General features: G+C 48.6%; 1 protein-coding gene across 1 annotated transcript; it reads left to right on the top strand.

Moving 5' to 3' along the window:
* The first annotated feature begins 18,461 nt into the window (after positions 1-18,461).
* LOC123402865 (probable carboxylesterase 15) lies at positions 18,462-20,039 on the top strand. The gene has a single exon (XM_045096828.1). The coding sequence runs from the start codon at positions 18,651-18,653 to the stop codon at positions 19,710-19,712; it is 1,062 nt and encodes a 353-aa protein (XP_044952763.1). The 5' UTR covers positions 18,462-18,650; the 3' UTR covers positions 19,713-20,039.
* The last annotated feature ends 1,573 nt before the right edge of the window (positions 20,040-21,612 follow it).

The raw sequence follows: 21,612 nt of genomic DNA, 5'->3' as shown, positions 1-21,612 counted from the left end.
GACTGTCTGTGATAATCTTTTTTTCTTTTTTTGCGGTAATTTTCTGTGATAATCTACATAGCCTTAGACGTCAATATGCATGGTATTTTATACATATTTCTAATTGTTACCTTTCTACGCAAGTTTTTTTGAATTTTTTTGTGAAAGTATTTGTTTTGATGGACACAGTTAACAATAAACATTTCACCGTATTCAGTTATATTTGTCTGTGTATTAGAGATAAGAGTTAGAGAAGCTGGACTTACACTCCCAGAAAATAATGTACTTCTGAAATATTTTGTTCCATCATTTTTTTAAATTTTTTTAAAGAAGGAGGTTAAACCCCCGACCTCTGCATCAATCGATGCATGCGTCCATCTTATTAATTATTTCATAAAGATCTAACAAGAGTATACATCAATCCATCCAAAGCCACCACTCACACCTACAAACTTGATAATGTGGAGTGCTCTCACTCCACATATCTAAGACCGGTGTTGTTTCCAATCCATCCACATAACGTATCGGGAACAACAGTCGGTGCAGCACACCTAAAACGCACACCTCACGCACACATTTTATCAGCCGCCATCATCCTCGAACCACTGACCCATCTTCAGAAAAGAGATCCGCATCATCCTTGCCAGTCCAATCATCCGTCGACGCCATCATGGCGTCCATGATCTTCCTAGACTAGTTTCCGGACCCCAGAAAAAGATGAACGACACACAAGCTTTTTTGCTACGAGTGTATTTTGCCCCGAAAATGCGGAACTATTGTAGCGTATTCTGAAGACGTCTGTGAATTTTTCTTGAGATGTCACCGTCAGCTGATCTGTTCACCCAGATTTTCTTGAAAGATTTGGCATTTGTCATCAGGACAGAGAAACCTCTACCTATCCGATATTACTCTGACCTTTCTTTTCCTGTCATCTGACCAGAATAGTGTTGTTAGCCATTAATAATTGTTGGTTTGCAGATAGGGCGGTAATTAAACATTGGAGGGGATCTCCCTTTAAAAAAAACATTCGAGGGGATCACGCGTACCACGTTCTTAGTGTTAGGTGGTTGCTTGGTAGCATTATTATCTATACACATGTGTCTCAGTCTTCGGGTTTCTTGTAGACTTATGTTTTGAGCCATTCCAATCAAGTTTGTCACTTCTGAACATTTGTTGAATTGATGTGTTTGTTTCGCTCGCACTGGCTGGTTTACTACGATCGCGACAATCTAGCCACGATAAATCCAGCAACTGAGCATTTCTCTATGGTCTAGCCATCTGGGATACTGTAACTGCAAGGGGGTATTAGACTATATTAGCATCTCCCTGTATCTCTTACCTTATCTATTGAAGAGACTTTTTGCTCTTACCTCGCAAAAAAGAAAAAGACACTTTTTGCCATCGACGTCTTGTATCTATATATCTTAATGCAACACACCGTACAACACAAATTTTAAAACTTTTTCAACCACCTGTTAGGACATTAGGCAATTTCATGATTAATTCCAATAAATAATTCATGAGTAGAATAGTTATTAGCATTGCATGACTCTAGTATATTAGATAAACAAAAACAACATAAACAGAATCATCACACATGCAACAACAACTATAATTAGAGATTGGATCACATCACGACACATGTACTGATCATTTGTAGAGGAAGTAATCATGACTGCTCGAGGGTGATGTTGTTGATGACAACATAGTGGATACCGGTTGAAGCATACTGCAACGGAGACAACGGTACACAACACCGTCCAATTTGAAAGGAAGGCGACCCGGGTTAACGAACATTAGCACTCGCTTGGAGCATTTTTCCAAAAATCTAATTCGTCATCTCCCTGTGTAGGATCACAACAACGAGAAGTGCACGCCGTTGTTGATGCCGTCGTCGTTCGAGAAGGAGTAAGATACAAGCCTACAATGGTGGCGCGAGTAAAGAGAAGGGTCAAAACCCTTACTCATTTTGGTCAGTATCTCAAGCTGGCGCTCCCCTGGGCATGAACTAGGGAGCCCCTCCACTCCCCTCCGCGCCGCGGGCCGCTCCGGCCGCGGCGGCCACTCACCAGCATTCATGGCCCCGAGCCGCGCGCCGAGATCCGCCGGTCACTCGCCTGCCCGCGCTGTCGTCTCGCGCGGGGCGGGATCCGCGGAACGGGGCGCGTCTCCTCCGTCTTCTCCGGCATCTGAGTCTCCGCGTGATCCCCCCGCGCCGCCGCGAATCCTGCTGCGGGGTGAATGCTCCTCCTGGGTGCAGGGAGGCTCACCCCCTTTCCACCCCGGACCTAGCGCGGCACCCCCTTCTGCGCTCCTGCATCCGACGGTCCGACCGATGCCGCGCTCCCCAGGGCCCGCCGTTACTGCGCCGCGCTCGGACCCCGCGGTCGCTGCGGCGCCCTTGCCGTCCCGTCGCCTCAGGTCCATAGTCGTCGCTCCTCCGCTTCCCATTTCGGGGCAGGTTGGGCAATGGTCAGAGGTGGTTCGCCGAAGGGGACGCGTCGCCTCGGCAGACCCGTTGGTCACCGGGCAGCGCCGTGCGGATACTAGGCAGAACCGCCCCTCGGGCAGAGCTGCAGCGCCGCCCGCCTTCTTAAGTCAGTTCAGAGGAAGGTGTTTTCGGTGCCTCGGTAGCAAGCACCGCAGGGCAGAGTGCAGAGACCCGATACACTGCGTTCTCTGCAGAAGAGTTGGCCACATAGCTAGGAGTTGCCCTCGTCGCCACCTCCCTCCGGGGGCGTCGGTCTCGGCTCGCAGCCCGCTAGGCCCGCCTGCTCCTGGATAGCCGCTACAAGCGCGCGTCTGCTTCCCTCCGCCCCCGTCGCTTCTCACATGCCGCCGCTGAGGCCTGCAATGCTGCACCACATCGACCCTGCGAGGCGGCCTAGGGACAGCCGCTCGGTGGATGTTCCCTCGCCGGCAGTAGACCATGCCATTTTCTTCCTCAGAAGCCACGCCGTCACCCTGTCTGCAGCCGACGGCGTCAACGCATCGTCCCCCATGGCGGTGGGAAGGGCCCTGGAGGCGCAGCTCGCAGTGCCCGAGCACTCGCTGCGCGTCACGGCGCACCACCCGGAGCACTACCTGGTGATCTTCACCCAGCCGGCACAGCAGGTCAATGCACTGCGCCGGGCCTCCATCCGGGTTGACGGAGCCGTCTTCAACGTAGCCTCCTGGCACGAGCACGACCACACCGCGTTCGGCTCACTGCTGCTCCATGTCTGAGACGTCATCGAGGGCGTCCCCATGCACTTCTGGTCTGTCGAGGGGGCGGAGGAGATCCTCGGGAGGAGGGTGAGAGTGGATCGCCTCGACAGCACGACGCTCGAGTGAGGCCACACGAAGACGTTTGCGTGCTGGGTTTGGACCGACGACGTCGGAAACATCCCCACCAAACACTGCCTTGGGATCCTATCGAGGGGAGCAGGCCGCATCGAGGAGATGGTGGGGTTCTCCCCACCAGACAGAAGAGTAGCTCCACCCCTGGCGACGGCCGAGTACTCCATGCTCATCCACGTCGACCGGGTTGAAGATTGGACCCCACCGTCCCCCGTTCTTCCCACTCCGAGCGGAGCGGAATCCCGTCCTCCGATTCGGATGGCGACGCCGCCCCCTTCCCGGCGGTCGCGCCCGCGTCCTGGACAATGGGGACAGAGGACGGCCAAAATGGGGGAAGAAAGAAGCACCAGGCCCACACGCCGGTGGCCAGCGTCGGCTGCCGGGGTATGGCTCGCAGCGGCCGAGAGCAAGACGGCGACGGGGATGGTGACCCGAGGGGGGGAGAACACTGCTCCTGGAAGGACGTTCTTCTCTGCCGTAGCCGCGCTCCGGCAGTCCCCCCACAACCACCGGCTCCACGGCAGCGCAGCCGCTCTCCAGCGCCCAGACGCCGGTCACGGGACTCCTCCGGCCGACGCCGTGACGAGAGGAGGGTTTCGATCGGGAGGCGGCATCACGCACAGCGGGGCAGGTCCAGGCCTCCGCCACCACCCCCTATCAGACCAGCACAACCGCGAGAGGCTCACGCCGAGACCACGGGAAAGGACCCGGTGGACGAGTTCTTCAAAACATCAAGCAAGCAGCCGATGACCTCCCCCGTAGTCGACGGCATGGCGGCCGATGTTCAGGCGCCAGCAGACGCTGTACTGGCCGAGCCGCTGCACTTCGACGAAGGATCCCTGCTCGAGGCAGCAGGGGAGGCGCTGTAGCTAGACGCCTTCAGTCCCACGCTGTCAGACTACGGCCACTTCAACAGGGCTACTCCCTCCTCCGCGCGCACGATGGAGGTCCAGCTGGGAGCTGTGACCAGCCGTGTGAGCCAGCTCGAGCTCGTCGAGGAAAGCGGCAGCAAGGAGCCTTGCCTCTTCCGCGAGTGCAGGCCTCCTCTGCTGGCCGCGCCACCCACTAGACGGTATGTGCCGCCGCCGAAGAGCAGAGTGCAGGCTACTCCGACCAGGCATAGCGCGCGGCAGGCAGCAAACATGCCCACCGTCCCGGTTGCGCAGCGTGCCTCCCTCCGTCTCGTCAAGGAGCTAGGGCTGCTAGGACCGAAGGAGAAGATGACTGAGGACGTAGCAAAGGCCCTCATTCGACGCTTCGATGAGCCTCTCTCGGACAGCGACATCGCGGTCATCGCCAAGCTCACCCGCCTCGACGGGGAGGCCCTCACAACCATGGCTCGCATGGCCGGCCCCGACGTAGTGGCCGAGAAGGCCGTAGTCTAGTTATGATAAGAGTAAACTTCGTATTTATCCGGTGGCGACCGGCGGGCAGCCGGTTAGAGCTAGGTTTCTTTCCTTTGTGTAAGGTTAGCGAGGCCGTATCCTATCGCCGTCGTAGCTTGGGGCCTATTGGTGGGCGACGGCGATCCCCGATTATGTTGGAGGTGTTTGTTCTGGGCCCAAGGCCAAAGAAAAATAGTCACCGGAGATTTGTTAGTTTCCCCCATGAGTGACAAGCTACCACCGATCATGTGTTGGAACGTTAGAGTTCTAAACCAACCAGCAAAGAGGGCATCAGTGTGTGAAATGGCAAAATCATTGCGAGCAGCAATTTTGTGCCTACAGTAGACGAAGATAGACGCATGGACACCACAACTAGTGCAGGAGATAGGAGGAACCCAACTCACAGAATGCATCGCACTACCGGCGATCGGCACGAGCGGCGGGGCGGCAATCCTATGGAATAGAGAGCTCGCTACAATAGTTTCACATGCGGTAGGGATTTTTGCAATCACTGCCAAGGTCACCCTGCTAGGACAGAGCCAGCCTTTCTGGCTATCCTCGGTCTATGGACCAGCGGACGACGCCAGGAAGGAGGCGTTCCTCCGCGAGCTATCTTTCTCTACGCCACCGCCTGCGGAGCCGTGGCTGATAAACGGCGATTTCAACCTATTTTACGAGGCTAGAGACAAAAATAACCTTAACCTCAACAGGAGGCTCGTGGGCAGGTTCAGGCAGGCCATCGACACTGCCGGGTTGAAGGAAATTAGATGTACAAACCACCGCTACACGTGGAGCAACGCGACAAAACCCGACGCTAGTTAGCATCGACAAGTTCTTCTGCAACCTTCAATGGGAATGCCAATTCCCCTCGGCGTCACTGCACGCGGTATCCACGGCCACCTCCGACCACTGCCTGCTAGTACTCACTGACACATCAGCAACTACACGCCCTGCCATGTTCAAATTTGAAAATTTCTGGCCTGGGTTCCCGTGGTTCCATGACACGGTTGAACGGGCTTGGAACAGACCAGTGCAGTCTACCTGCGCTTTCCGTCGTCTCCTCACCAAAATGACGCGAACTGCACGGGACCTGAAGATTTGGAGCAAATCCTTCTTCAGCGATACAAAATTACAATTCCACCTGGCGACAGAATTAGTCCTTAGGTTTGATGTAGCGCAAGAGAGCAGGCGTCTCTCAGACGCAGAGTTTGATCTTCGAAAACTCCTCAAGCTACGTATGCTCGGCCTCGCTGCGGTCGAGCGTGCACGACGGCGACAGGCATTTAGACTTACATGGCTTAGGATGGGCGACGCGGGAACAAAATTCTTCCACATCAAGATGAGAGCAAGGAGGCGAAAAAACTTCATCCACACTTTAAAGGCTGGCGACGGCATAGCTACGACACACCAACACAAAGAAGAAGTCATCTATAGGCATTTCAACGAAGGGTTAGGGAAAACAGCTACCCGCACCGTCACAATAGACCGGGCTTCTTTAGATCTACCATCAGTTCATGGGAGAGGTTTGGACAACCCTTTCACAGAAGGGGAAGTATGGGACGCAGTCAAGGCATCACCTTCGGAGAAGGCACCGGGACCGGATGGTTTCACGGGGACTTTCTTCAAAACGAGTTGGGCTCTAATTAAGGAGGACGTGATGGAGGCTTTTCACAGCTTCTATCACCTGACTAGAGGAGACTTCTCCAAGCTTAACTCTGCCACGATAGTACTGCTGCCAAAAAAGGAAGGAGCCTCCGAGGTGCAGGACTACAGACCGATAAGTCTAATTCATTCGATCTCCAAGCTTATAGCTAAGGTTCTATCCAGAAGACTAGCTACGGTCATCGACAGCATAATCTCGCCAGCACAATCAGCTTTCTTGTGTTCCAAGTCAACGCAAGACAGCTTCCTCTACGTACAAAATGCCGTTAGAACTCTACACCGAAAGAAGACCCCCGCGCTACTGCTGAAGCTAGACATCGCAAGAGCCTTCGACAACGTCTCCTGGGAATACCTATTAGAACTACTGCAACATCTAGGGTTTCCAGCAAGATGGCGAGATTGGATAGCACTACTCCTTAGCTCTGCATCGTCTATCGTAACGCTAAATGGCTCCGCGGGCAGACCTATCTGGCACAAAAGGGGTCTGCGACAGGGAGACCCGTTGTCCCCACTCCTTTTCATCCTAGCCATCGACACCATGCACAGGCTCCTGTGTAGGGCCACTGAGATGAACATGTTCCAGCCACTGCCGGATAGAGACATCTCGCTACGGCTTAGCCTTTATGCGGATGATGCCGTCATCTTCGCAAACCCCATACAGGAAGAAATTGAAGCGATTATGGGCATTCTAGGAGACTTCGGAAATGCCACGGGTCTGCACATCAACCCTGCCAAGTCTACTGTCTCGGCAATACGCTGTGAAGGCATAGACCTCGACGTTGTGCTCGCAGCCTTCGGAGGGGAGAGGGTAGGCTTCCCAATAAAATACCTAGGATTACCACTCACCCTTAACAGGATTCGTTTGGTACACATTCAATTCATCCTAGATAGGATTAGAGCGAAGCTAGCAGGATGGAAAGGGAAGACAATGAACATCGCAGGGAGACGGGTCCTGGTTCGCAGCGTACCCACCGCGCTGCCAACTTTCGCCCTAGCCGTCCTGAGAGCGCCCAAAAAATTCCTCGACGAGATAGACAAGGTTAGGCGCCGCTTCCTATGGGCACATGAAGAAGATATCAGTGGAGGGAAATGCAAAGTTAGTTGGCCAATAGTATGCTCCCCAATGGAGAGCGGTGGCCTAGGGGTGCTCAATCAGCATCGCTTCTCTAGAGCGCTCCGGCTGAGATGGCTATGGCTGTCATGGACAAGTCCGCAAAGGCCATGGAACGGCATGCAGCTGCCATGCGATGACGATGACCGAGCACTTTTCAGCGCCTCCACGACAGTCACCTTGGGGGATGGAACAACGACCTCCTTCTGGAAATGCCCCTGGACGGGTGCGGGGGCGCTAAAGACGGCATACCCGTCGCTGTTCAGGCACTCACGTAGGAAAAATAGGTCTGTGAAAGAGGCGCTACAAGGCAATACATGGATAGCCGACCTTGCGCATGGAGATACAACGCACCTTTGGGTGGACGTCCTCCGTCTGCATAGATGGATCCAGGAAGCGGACATCGAGCTGATAGAGCAATCAAGTGACCAAATCAAATGGAGACATGAGGCCTCGGGGACTTACACTGCCAACTCAGCATACAAAGCTCAATTCCTAGGAAGGACAGCGTCGGAAATCACCAACTTTACATGGAAAACTTGGGCACCGCAAAGGCTCAAGATATTCATATGGCTGCTGACAAAAAATAGGCTCTGGTCCAACGACAGATTGCAGAGAAGGGGCTGGTAAAACAGCTATTTCTGCCAGCTATGCCTCAGAAATCTAGAATCAGCAAATCATCTTTTCTGGGAATGCAACGTCGCAACAACAGTATGGGTGGAGGCGGCATCTCGCACAGGATGCGCCTCACTCAGCCCAACAATTTGGGCTCACAAAAAAACAACCAGAGAGATCATCTCCAAGATGATATGCAAGAATCTGGAAAGAAAGAAACGAGTGCACTTTCAGAAACGAAACAGCAAGAGCAGCAAGCATATCCACCTCCATCACAACAACTCTTGAGTTTTGGAGGCAAGCAGGAGCAGTTTTTCTAGAGCACCCGTTTGGGGAAATTACGTGAGGAGTCCGGCGCCTGTGCCAGGCTACCTTTTTTCATCCTTTTTTTAGGAGGTTTTTTCCTGTTATGTCTTTTTGATCTATTGATCAATCCCACCTTTTGTATTCCCGCCATGCTACCTGATATCTAAATATATGTCAGCCATCAGCTGGATCTTTCAAAAAAAAAAATTTGGTCAGTATTTATCAGTGGCTGTGAAGTCATATGATAAGAGAACCATCACGATACCATGTGGTAATCATGATCCAAACCGACTAAGTTTTCAAAACTTAATGATAAAAAATTCAAATCAAAACTTACTGATCAGGAAACTAAAAAAAACGACAAAAAAAGGTCGCGCTCTTGCAAGGCCGCAAACTAGATTTCGACGAACAGTTCACGTGCATATTGCATGTCACACGCCCGCACCCTTCATCCTGATGAGACGAGCATGCGTGTGATATTCTATTTCTCTCCTCATACCCATCATTTAGTGGAGTAGGGATACTCCACTACTTGAGTTAGTCTCACACCACATCCGCTCTTGGGAAGAGACTAAACATTGCACCTCTACCTATCATTTATTTACGGGACTTGGAGATTGATTTGATTTTTTTCTTTGAATATCCACATGGGCTAAACCCATTAATTCTAACACCATCATTTTTAATTGCACAAGATATACTTTTTGGCTTTCATGAGAGTGATCGGATGACGACGAGCATTTCTTTTAGAGAACGAAGCTCTAAAAGAAATACCCTGTCTACGTGGAAAAGACTCGGGCCAAATAAATATTCCTAGGCCGTACATGCAGCTAATTAGGCTATTCATAGTAAGGTGTAACTCAGACTAGTAGCATAAATATGTTACTAAGTCAATATTACCATCTTCACAGTGGATAGTGTTATAGATTTGATAACGTAGAGAACTTTATTTATTACTTTATTGATTCATTTTTCATCGGAAACCGCTATGTGATGGTAACATATAGTATCACATACTAGTATCATGTATATGATATTAGTGTATGATACTTTCTCCATGATGCATAGTATCATACTTTAATATCATAAAGACCTCATTTATTGATATGCATGACACAACCTAATGCATTATTTAATATGATTCGATATCATATCATGATACTCAACCTGCTCTTTCCTTATTTAATTACGTGTTACCTCAGCAAAAATGTCTAACTGACATGCATGATACTATCTATGATACTCGTATTGTGACCAATCTTATGTTACTTCATGTGTATCTCTCCTCATTAATTACTTAGCACAACACCTATGTGACATCTATATTACTATTTGTGTTACTCCCACTATTAGCAGCTTTAGGAAGAGAAAAGTGGGAAAAGTTTTAAGAGAGAGAGAGAACCAGGATAACAAAAAGTTGGCCATGATGGCGTGGGAGCAATAAAAGTATATAAGCGCTGAATAGATAAATCCGGCCAGCGAGTCATGTCACACACAGCAACACACACAAACACACCACATGATATGCTATACAATGCTAAGCTACCATTGAACGATCATGTCACTGGATTAGTTCACTAGTGTGGCAATCCCTAATTGTTTGCAACTAAACGTTGCTACCAAGGCAAAGCACGATATGACACACATGTAGAGCATCTCCAGGGTTCGGCCAATGCCGCTTCAAAGCTAGCCGCACAAGTTGGCTAGCTAAAAGGCCAATTAAATGTGGCAAAAGGTCACGGGGCTTATCATTCCTACCTATAAGGGCATCTTCGTACCAATCCGTAAATTTCTTTTGGTATCCGTAGGCGGATAGGCAGGGATCAGTCCAAAAACACGGATGCGGTAATAGGCCATCCATGCTACCCGCATACATCCGGTTTGCCTATTTTGAAGTCAGCATACATAGAGTTTGGACGTTTAAATAGTTGCATATATACTACAGACATTCAAATAGCCGCATGCAACAGTGGTTCAGATTTTAAAAAGTTCAAGTATTACATTCCGACATTGTTGTTCTCTTTGACCGCCCATAGATGATCAATCAGATCTTCCCTTAGCTGCTTATGAGTTAGTCGATGCCGAATTTGTTGATACATTTATTAAAATCTTCAAATGTGGTCGGAGTCTGGTCTGAAAGTTTGACATGATCACCCATGTTCTCAAATTCAAGAGATGCGTCACTATCATCACCCTCATCCTTGACGATCATGTTGTGCATGATCACATAACATGTCATCATCTCCCACAAAGTCTCCGGATCCGATTATATAGAAAGTCTACGAACAACTACAAAACGTGCCTGCGGAACTCCAAATACCCTCTCGATATCCTTTCTAGCCGCTTCTTCCCTTTGGGAAGATCGTGATTTTTTCTGGCCAACTCGGTTAGAGATGTTGTTGACAAAGATAGCCCAGCGAGGATAGATACCGTCAACCAGATAGTAGCCCATGTTGTAATGAGGTGCATTTACAATATAGTGGAAAGGAGGAGCTTTTACTTTAGCCAGTCCCACAAAAAACGGTGATCGCTATATTACATTGATGTCATTGTGAGAAAGGGTTCTTTCATTTCCAATGCATTCAGCCAAGAGATCCAAGCAAACATGGCCACTTCCCTTACTTTTGAGATTGCCAAGAGCCTCTTGGTGTGTGCCATGGTTCATTCTCTTATGTACTGAGGCATAAACATCTCGACCACGTAAGTTGCAAATCTGACCGTGGCATCTCCGCATGTGCTCCCAGACATTCCTACATACTCGTCCCATGAATCAGCGACCGTGTCATATGAAAGCATCCGGACTGCGGCCATGCAATTATGGTAACCAGAGAACCCAATCATTCTCACGGAATACTTCTTGAAGACAAAGTAGTCATCATAGGACTGTACGCCATGATACGAACGATCAAAAATGGTCTAGCGCATCCGAAAACGACGACAAAAATGATCAGCTAAGAGTGCATCGGGGGAAAAATAGTCGGCCATGAGTGTCAAATGGCCGCGCACCATGTTGTGGTTGAACACTCAATGACCCTTGATCGATCCCTTGAAACTGAGAACATGCTCCTCCGCACGCTTTGTGTCTTCAAGGACCACCTGCATCATCATCATCTCATCCGTGTAGTCCTCCTCGTTAGACGAGTCATCAAACGACTCAACATAATGCTCATATATGTACTCCAAATCAGAATATATCGCTTCAAACAAGAAAGGGCATCTTTTTTAGCTTGGGAAATTCATCATAGAGTTTCCGCACATGGTAAGTACAATAGTAGCGAATGGTATCTAGCAGAGCGATCGAAGGAGAGGGGTTGAACAGCGATGAAGGAGAAGCAGACTAGAGTACGATTGGAATGCTTGAGATGATGAGGACCTAGAATTCCGACACGGGTGTGGCATGGCGGTCGGGATGGTGTAGCGACGGGGAAGGCAAGAGAAAAAGAAGGAAGGAGAGATAATGGGAAGGATTGAGGTGCAGGGTCCAGGGGGATTTTGGTGGGGTTTTGGGTGGGCTGGGGGTGTTGGAGTCCTATGTATCTGCTGTGTGGGCTACTGGAAAGCCTTCCCACTCCCAGTTTGCATCGAGTTTGCTGGAAAAAGTATGCCTGGACCGCTCGGTGGACACATACAGGTCCGTGTTGGATGACAAACCGCGTCCGAACCACGCGGTCTAAACATAAGCCGGCTATTTGAGGGTCCACCTTGGAGATGCCCTGATACACTTAGTGAGGCAGAAACATAGCTTGAATGACCAAAAAGTTTTGCAGGTATACACTTGCATTTGTTTTTAAAGTATACAATGTAAACGCGTACACTCACAAGTATAGGCACATACAATCATCCCTATAGACACATGCATGCATGCTCTACCCTATGAACACATGAGAGAGACTAAACCGACAAGCCTTGAGATTGATAAAGTCAATACATACACTTGCTATCAACAAAAACGTGACCTGAAAAACATATTTTGTTCGTATGAGTGTGTGTTTAGAATAAAATCCTGAGCATGTGCTCCATCTGGTTCCACAAATTTTTTATGTTTGCGGACACGCGTAAGTAACTCTTTCAAACAAAGAAAAAGACTTGCCCTTTTTATTGGTTAAAAAGGAAAGAGTCGTTCAATTAATTAATAGAAAATCAGACAAAAACCGATACAACATGTTGATTAGGCATGCAAGAAACACACGCCGTGGCTAAGAAAACATCATCGGGGTTGCTGTAGGATCCTAAGTATATCTAGAGAAGGGTGATTACACTACTTGACCAAATAAAAACTTAACATTTTTCAATTTAAATAGTTGGCAAGTTTTAGCAATTATACCAAATCAAGCACACCCTAGAGATGCAAATCTAAGGTTGTGTTTGTTTCGGCTTCCATAGCCAACTTTTGCTTTGCAAAAGCAGAATCTGAACCAAAGGGACGGTAGCTCACAACAGATTTTGAAAAGCCACAAATTTTTGGTAGTGTAGTTTTCGCATCAGCTCGCAGCACACTCGACCCAACTTCTCAGCTTTGAGAATTAGATTGTGGGCAAAAATTACCCACGCTGCCACTTCCAAGTCACTATCGATTCATTTCTTTTCCCCCTCACCACTGACCAAACAACAGCGGGCCTCCTGCTCCCCTCCCCCACGCGCACGCGCACGGGCTAGGGTTCCTAGCCACTTCGGTCGGTCCTCCTGCTCCCCCCCCCCCCCCGCGCACACGGACTAGGGTTCCTAGCCACTGTCGCCACTCCTGTCGGTCCTTCGCCGTGGCGCTGCTCGTCGGGTCAGACCCTCTGTCGCCCCTCGAGGCTTAATGCGACGAGCCCTTTCCATCCCTTCACCCGTCAAGTAAGCCCTAGCTTCGGTTGCCTGTGTCCCCCATCTCCGACGCCCCTCATGCGCCCAACATCCGGGAAACACGGACATGGCCGTCGACGTCAAGATTCGCGGCGAGCGCCTCTTGTTGCGTCCTAGATCGTCCATGGTGTACAGTTGTATGTGTCCATGATTAGTCATATTGCATACATATATGGTATACATACTAGGTCATTACTCATATTCTTACATTCACGATTAATAATAAAATCACATAAAATAAGTAAACTCACGTCTTTTAGCTTAAATTTTAGGATTACAATTTTAGTTAGTACGGGTTGTTGACTTCCACTTAATCTAGGGCAATACATACAATTCACAAACAAAGCTACAGTTTCACACTTGTTTCAACCAAACAACTTTTAGATTTTCCACCGCTGAAAGTTCACAACAGCTTTTTCACAGTCAAGCTCACAACAACTTTTTCAGAATCTGCACCTCAACCAAACACAGCCTAAGAGTATAGCAACGGAAAGTAAAGACATGCACATGTAAGTAGAGGGTAGGGATAGGAAGATCAAACACAAAGATGACATGGAGATTTTTTACATGGTTCTGATAGGTGGTGCTATCGTACGTCCACGTTGATGGAGACTTCGACCCACGGAGGGTAACGGTCGCGAGAGTCAACGGAGGGCTCCACCCACGAAGGGTCCACGGAGAAGCAACCTTGTCTATTTCATCATGGCTTACATCCATGGAGGACTAGCCTCACTCGGCATAGATCTTCACGAAGTAGGAGATCCCATTGCACTTTCAAACTTCTTGGTTTAACTCCACACGAAGTCGGAGGCTCCCAAGTGACACCTAACCAATTTAGGAGACACCACTCTCCAAAAGGTAATAGATGTGGTATGAATGATGAACTCCTTAGTCTCGTGCTTTAAAATATAGTCTCCTCAACACCCAATCACTCTCTGACATATTTTTCTTGGTAGAAGAGATTGATTGGGTGGAAAGCAACTTGAGGATGCTAGAAATCAAGATTCATATGGTTGGAGTGGAATATCTTGATCTCAACACATGAGTAGGTTGTTCTCTCTCAGAAAATAGATGGAGAAAGTGTTGGCTTGTTTTGAGTTGTTCCTCTACGAATGAGAGGGGGATGGATGGTTATATATAGGCATCTCCAAAAATCCAACGGTTACAACAATATTGTCCAACTCGGTGGAACCGAAGCAGAACTCGCTTACACCAAGTGGTGCAAACTGTAGCAACTTTTGGCGTTTCGGTGAGACCGTATATAATTCTTGGTGGGATCCGATTTTGGCTGGTCTAGTCAGTTTCCAGTTTCAGTGTCACTGATTCCTACAAACTGGAATTTCCAATTCTTAGAAGTTGGTTGACACAAAGTTGGTCAGTCATTTCGGTTGCACTGAAATCATACTTCGTGTCACCAAGAATCTAGGGTTTGGCTCTGGATCTGTCTTGGATGAAACTCGGTGGGGCCGATTTGGTAATATTGGTGGCACAGAATTTGAGTGTTAGGATTTTGATAGAGTATTTTTGTGGGAGAACTCGTGAGGGGTTTTCGTGGCTAACTCTAAGCACTTGAGCAGCCAGATCATCATGGATACCTCATCCACTTTTAATATTATTGGCTTTCTTATGAACTCAAATATGATTTCTCACAAAATGTAAAATGTAGAGTCTTGAAGCTTGTTGCCAATAGATGTCCTTGCATCTAGGGGATCTCCTCACAATCCTTAGGCAATCCATTCATTGAACTTTTTTTTGAAATATACTTGATAGAATCATTAATTATTTCAATGAAGTACGTATTGTAATTAATTATCAAAACCATCTAGGGAGAAGTTTTGCTTACGGTTGCACGTTAGCCTCATCGTCATAACTTCTCACCAAGCAAGTGGTTTCGACTTCACCATTGACGACCATCAAAAGACCTTGCACTGCAAGAGCCACAACGCGTCACATGAAGATCGACCCAAGGAATGAGCCACACGCCAGAGATCATGCGACACTGGATTTGAGAATGGGCCACAACAATAGACGAAATCACATGATACTACTTGCTTTCACCGAATAATAATAACATAACTCAATCTAATATCTTGGACGCCGGGGCGGTGGCCCGGTATGGTGGGTTGCACTCGTAGGCTCTTTAGTAAACTTCATCATATGCTTCCCCTGTCCATGCAGACGGTGAGGGGAAAATCAACGGGTGGTCGTGGTAGGGTTGTTGTCGGCGAGAGTGAAAAAGCACTAACCATGATTTAGAGACCTAGATCTGTCATGGCGGGCCTACTCACGTGGTGGGATCGTTGGACAGGTGAGCTCAACAAGGTGTGAGGGAGGTACCGAGCAAAGTTTAGTGCCTCCACGCCGATGATGATAATGTTTACATCGTATCGTGTCCTCATTGGGGATGTCCTTGTGGTTCCCTAACTACCTCAGTCAATGCTCTCTAGTTCACGTCTACACACTCGACGTTGGTGACGCCTATAGGAATCGCACCCCATTGGGGGAACCATGTAGGCATTGTTTCCGTTCCTACCCTGGTCATTGCTCCAGGTATAAATCCAAGTCCGCACCCCGAACTTGATGGCAGTGTGCGCGACTACGTCGTAACCCTCCCAGGTGCATCATTGGGGAGTGAGGGTTCGTTCTGTCGTTGTGCCGTTTTTTAGGATGGCTTGAAGCATTTCTCGATGCTCCCTAGGTGCCCGCGATGGGAGCTCTTGTTTGTCTCCTTTCATTTACAAGTGACCACGCCATTCGCTCTCTCGGTCCCTTATGTTTTCCAACAAGGGTGCCCCCCTCGGTCAGATCGGAAGGGCAGAGGACTCTCTCCAACGATAATTTGATTGGGGATTGGATGCATGATTCGATGATTTAATCATGGAGATGTGGTTTCGTCGGTCGTTGGTTCTTAGGTTTCATACAGTTGTAGTGCGGCCACTCCTCTGCTTCTGTTTGATGACGCGGTGCATGCGTCCAATAATGCACCGGTGTTGTTTTGTTGGATTTTTAATTTGTCATGTCTTGTCTTGTTTTTCTTCATCCGGCTTAAATGTGGATCGTTGCAACACCTTATACCTTTTAGCCTTGTGGCTTGATTTACAAAGCAGGACGAGAGTCTAATTTGAGTTTTTACTCGGACCTTATGTGAACAAGCCTTTGACTTTAGACGGGTAATTTTATTACGTGTGATGTTGTTTGTACTCCTATGCTTGAAGATAAACACATTGAAAGTTTCTTGCAAAATAAGGACGGATACTTTCATCCTACGCAGCTGCCTAGAGACGTATATATCATGCAGGATTATAAATGAACCATGTAGCAATCGGTACTAAGCACATGCGTTTCTTACGTTTTACCCTGGCTGCTATAGATATGCCTACATCATCCAGATAGAGCCATGAACATTTGAAAATGCGCCGCATTGTCTTGTTCAAACATTATGCTCACATTTTGCCCACATTCACGGGTCCTTCCTTTCACACATTTTCTTCCCCAACCTTTCTACGTAAGTTTTATTACGAAATGTGTTAATTTTCATTCTAGAATGTTGATTTTCCACCTTCCAAATAAACACCAACAATGGAGCTCCAATGAGCCTACCTAATTTCTAATATGAATTAGAGTAAATGTAGCTACCATCAGTGCACAAGGCGTGCAAGCGCGATGCACACATCATCAAGCGAGCAATTGTAATTGCAAAGGGGAGTGATCTGCGTCGGCGTCGGGCGAAACTTTCGGCCGGCCGCGCGCGGGCCACCCGATCCATCAACCTCCGCGCGTCCGCACCTTTGGATCTTCATGCAACATTTTTTCTCTAGATGCAGCAAAATTCGTCGCGATGCAGCAATTTTTTCAACGGTTGCAACAAAAAACAAAATTTGTAGTAAAAAATATCTACGTGATCGTAGCAAAAAAACGAATCTGATGATGCGTGGTAGCAAAAATCAAACGCCGGTTGTAACAAATATCTACGTGAACGTGTATGCAACTGTTTTAATGAACGATTGCAGCAAAAAATAATGCCGATTGTAGCAAAAATTAACACGGTTGTAGAAAAGTAAAAAAATCGATTGTAACGAAAAATTCGATGAACTGGAGTTGCAACCAAACGTATATACAACTTTTTACTGGACAAATGTAATAAATTTACACGAGAAAAAAAGTTGCATGAAAAACGTTTGTATCAAAAAATACACGGTTGTAGCAAATTTGACGAAAAAATGCTGCAAGCATCTGCCAGCGAGGCGCGCAGCCCGCGCGCGACCGGCCGAACGATTCGGCCGATGCGCCGGGTGGAAGCGTTTTCGAATTGCAAACCAAGCCGTGGTTAGATGGTTAAGAGGACGGTGGTATCCCCTGTCCAATAAAGTTCAAATTTGAGATTTGATATTGATGCTTGCATTTTTCTGGATTTAATTCAGATCTTTCGACGATGTGCGTTCAGTGGAAGAAGACGTTCCTGTCGACTACAAAGACGTGTGTGACGACTTCATCAGTTTTAAAATAATGAATGAGTATACGCTCATGTATGTTCGGTGGACATGCAATTGTGCACAGTTAGCAGGCATGCACATAGAGGTGTGACTATAGTTTGCACTATGTTAAGTGGACGCGTGTAAGTGCAGTTTTATTTTTTTTGAAATGCGTGTAAGTGCAGTTGAGCATAGCGTGAAAGACAACAAAAGTAAACAAAAAAACATGCAAAAGCCGACGGACGTCGTGTAACTGCAGTTGTGCACGATTGAGGGAATTTGCAAGTGTAGTCATCTCAAATTATAAATTGATCAAATAAAGAAAATCCGCGCAACTCTGCATAAAATCAATTAGTATGTGAGTTAGATGAGACTTTGTTTATTATCTTTTCTTCGTATGAGAGTTAGATTAGCAAATCCGATATTTTTCTTTCTTTCTTAGGCCTTGTACAATGCAGGGTGCTTAGCTAGGGGAGATATTTAAAGAAATAAACCATTTTTTAAATCGATGTTTATTTGTACAAGGTAGATGCTTAGTTAGGCGTCTTTTTTATAAAAATAGGCACTAATGCTTTAAAAAGTCCGGTCTATTTTTTAAAACACCTAACATTGTACAAGGGCCTTAGCAGTACTAAGCATGGTGGTAAAGTAAGTAACTGCTTTTGAGGTACTAATATATCAACCCTCAGAGCACTTAGAAACGGAGAAGATTCACAGAAAGGACGCTCAAACTTGGAGTAATTACTGTTCGAGTCCGAGATGACATGGCTATATAAGAGGGCTTAAGGGGGTTGCTAATCTCATCAACATGAGAAGCTTTCCTTTCCCTCTTACTAACCCTTTCGACTACATAGCTAGCAGCATTTTCTGTTATTTCTAATCGCAACTTTTTTTTGTACCACGCGCAAGTGTGCACGGATCGGACATCAGAACATGCCAACCATGCCGGTCGCCGTGGCTGCCTCCGGCGACACAAACGTCGTGGAGGACCTCTACGGCATCCTCCGTGTACTCAGCGACGGCACCGTTGTCCGGTCACCGGACCAGCCAGAGTTCTGCCCGATCACCTTCCCCTGCGACCACCCTTCCGTGCAGTGGAAGGAGGCCGTCTACGATAAGGGCAAGAACCTCCGCGTCCGCATGTACAAGCCGTCGGGCGGCGGTGAGCAGGCCGGCCGGAAGCTGCCGGTGCTCGTCCACTACCATGGCGGGGGCTTCTGCCTCGGCTCGTGTACGTGGGGGAACATCCACAGCTTCTGTCTCCGCCTCGCCGCGGAGGCCGGCGCCGTCGTGCTCTCCGCCGGCTACCGCCTCGCTCCGGAGCACCGCCTCCCCGCGGCCCTCGACGATGCGGCCGGCTTCCTAGAGTGGCTCCGCGAACGATCCGTGAGCGCCGAGGGCGAGGACAGGTGGCTCACGGAGGCGGCCGACTTCGGCCGCGTGTTCGTCACCGGCGACTCGGCGGGCGGGACCTTAGCGCACCACCTCGCCGTGCGCGCCGGGACGTCGGCCGCGCCCAAACACGGCGATGGCGTCGACTCTCTCACGATCAAAGGCTACATCCTGCTAATGCCGTTCTTCGGCGGCGTGGACCGGACACGGTCGGAGGCGGTGGAGTTCCCGTTGGCGGAGACGCCGTTCCTCAACCTGGCCGTGCTGGACCGATTCTGGCGGCTCTCGCTGCCGGAGGGCGCCAGCAGAGACCACCCGATCGCGAACCCGTTCGGGGCGGACAGCCCTGCCCTGGGCTCGGTGGAGTTCCCGCCGGTCCTCGTCGTTTCCAGCGGCACCGACTTGCTGCACGACCGGACCGTCGACTACGCGGAGCGGCTGGCGAGGATGGGGAAGCCGCTGGAGGTCGTGGATTTCCCCGACGACCCACACGGGTTCTTCACGCAGGAGCCGTGGTCCGAGACCACCGGCGAGCTGATCCGGCTCGTCAGCGTGTTCGTCGCCGACAGCTGCGTCGCCGTCGCGGCGCCGAAGACCGCTTGATTCAGTACGTACATACAGGTGCAGAGGCGCTTGTTTTGGTGTACGAAGTACGAGACAGTCGACAGTTGAGGCGACACGACCAGAAAGTGCATCAAGATCGGCTCATCTGCACTCGTTGATGATACCAGTCGTTGTTGCTGTGAGAATCGATTGCAATATATTTTAAAGATGTTTATGTGTGAAATATAAATGTTTAGATTAATAAGGCGTGAAGCCGTGAATCAAAACTAAAGTATTACATTTGATTGTATGTAGTTGTAAAATATTTATTAAATGCAAGTAGAATAACAAAGTGTAAAATATTTTTCCAAGCATGGTTGCATATAGTGATGGGTCTTTTTTTCCATGCATGATTGCGAGTTGAGGTGAACTCTATCTCATGCATCGTTATATGGGGACTGTTAGGCATCCATCGATGGATTTGTAGTAATCATCCACCACGCTTTTAGCCGTTGGATGCATACGCGTGCACCGTCCGATCAACAGCTCGGTCGCCTCCCGTCCACCACACAAAATTCCGAAACAACGCTCCACTTACGGAAACAAGCACGCTGCTATGCTGCTACGCATAATTCCTGAAACGATGGTTGAGTTGCAGAAACTTTCGCTTTGTTGCAAGAAATAAACTTTGGACCCGTTAATTCCTGAAACATCGGTCGAGTTTCAGAAACAATTTGCTTGTTGCAGATTTTTTTTCTTCGTCTTTCTGCAACATAGGTATTTTTGCGGAAGAATTTTTTGCAACAAAGGTCATGTTTCAGAAATTTTTGCAACAAAAAGGTCAAGTTGCAGAATTTTTTTTGTCTCTCCCTTCTCCGATCTGACGCCGCCGCTGCCCCACCAACCGACCGCAGCACGCGCCCCGGCCCCCGCCCGCCTGCCCGCCACAATCCCGGCAGGGCAGCGCGGCCGCAGCCATGCCCAACTTGCCCAAGGTGTTCTCCTCCTCGCCGGCCGCAGCCTCTCGACGCTCCTAGCTCCGCCGCCTCCTCTCCTCGCCGGACGTCTCCACGGCCTGCCTCCTCTTCGGCCTCGCCAGATTCCTCACCGCCGCCGTATCCGTCGCCTGGGACCGGCGCCCCGAGGATGGCATCGGTGTCTTGCTGTCTCTGGATGTTCGAGAGAGAAAGAGGACGTGGGGCCAAAAGATTTCCCCAGGCAGCCATGTGATCCAACTCGATCGAACGGTAGCGCAACCGCTGGATGCGTAGCACGGATCAGCCGGCTGAGGGATAGGTTTTCCCTAATTATATGATAATATGGTATGTTTGCATGTTGAGAAAAATAAATTACTAGTGTGGATCACTCTCTTGAGTATATAGGATTCTTTGTCTCAAGTAAAACCTTGTTGTTATTAATAGGGAGTGTCTAATAATCAATTGGCTGGTTTTCATTTGACTTTAGATCGATTTTTTGTGTGCGTGTATGTGATCTTTGTTTTCAGTCCTTTCCTGAAAAAATTGGATTGGTTTTATTGATGGCTCTTGGTCGAATTTCCTTTGTTGATCCATTGTCATCGTCTAGTCAGTCCCTCCACCGATCCAACTGTTGACAACAGGTCGGGTATCTTTGTAGGGGATGTTACGACCCGGTTACAACTATTCTTTTTTTGAGGTGGTTACGATTATTATTCTAGTCCATTGTGTTTTTTTAGGGTAATCACCATACTCATTAACTTAAACGGTGTGAGGGTAAGTCGCCCTCGACACAAGCTACCACTGGGGCAGGTACATAGTTTTCCCACTCCTCGAAGTGGTTGGGAGCATACGACCGACCTATGCTAGCTAGATAATCCGCTGCCGTGTTAGCCTCCCTCCGACACACCGTGATCTTAACCTTAGAGAACCACATCTTGAGCTGAAATTTGAGATCCTCGATCACCGCTGCATATGGTGATGCA

The sequence above is a fragment of the Hordeum vulgare genome, chromosome 6H (assembly GCF_904849725.1).
Source record: "Hordeum vulgare subsp. vulgare chromosome 6H, MorexV3_pseudomolecules_assembly, whole genome shotgun sequence".
NCBI lineage: Eukaryota > Viridiplantae > Streptophyta > Magnoliopsida > Poales > Poaceae > Hordeum > Hordeum vulgare.
Note: the sequence above shows the minus strand (reverse complement) of the source record. Positions and strands in the feature narration are given on the sequence as shown.

What these genes read in the sequence shown, in the direction of transcription:
- LOC123402865 (XM_045096828.1), top strand. Translation starts at nt 18,651, where the DNA reads ATGCCAACCATGCCGGTCGCCGTGGCTGCCTCCGGCGACACAAACGTC.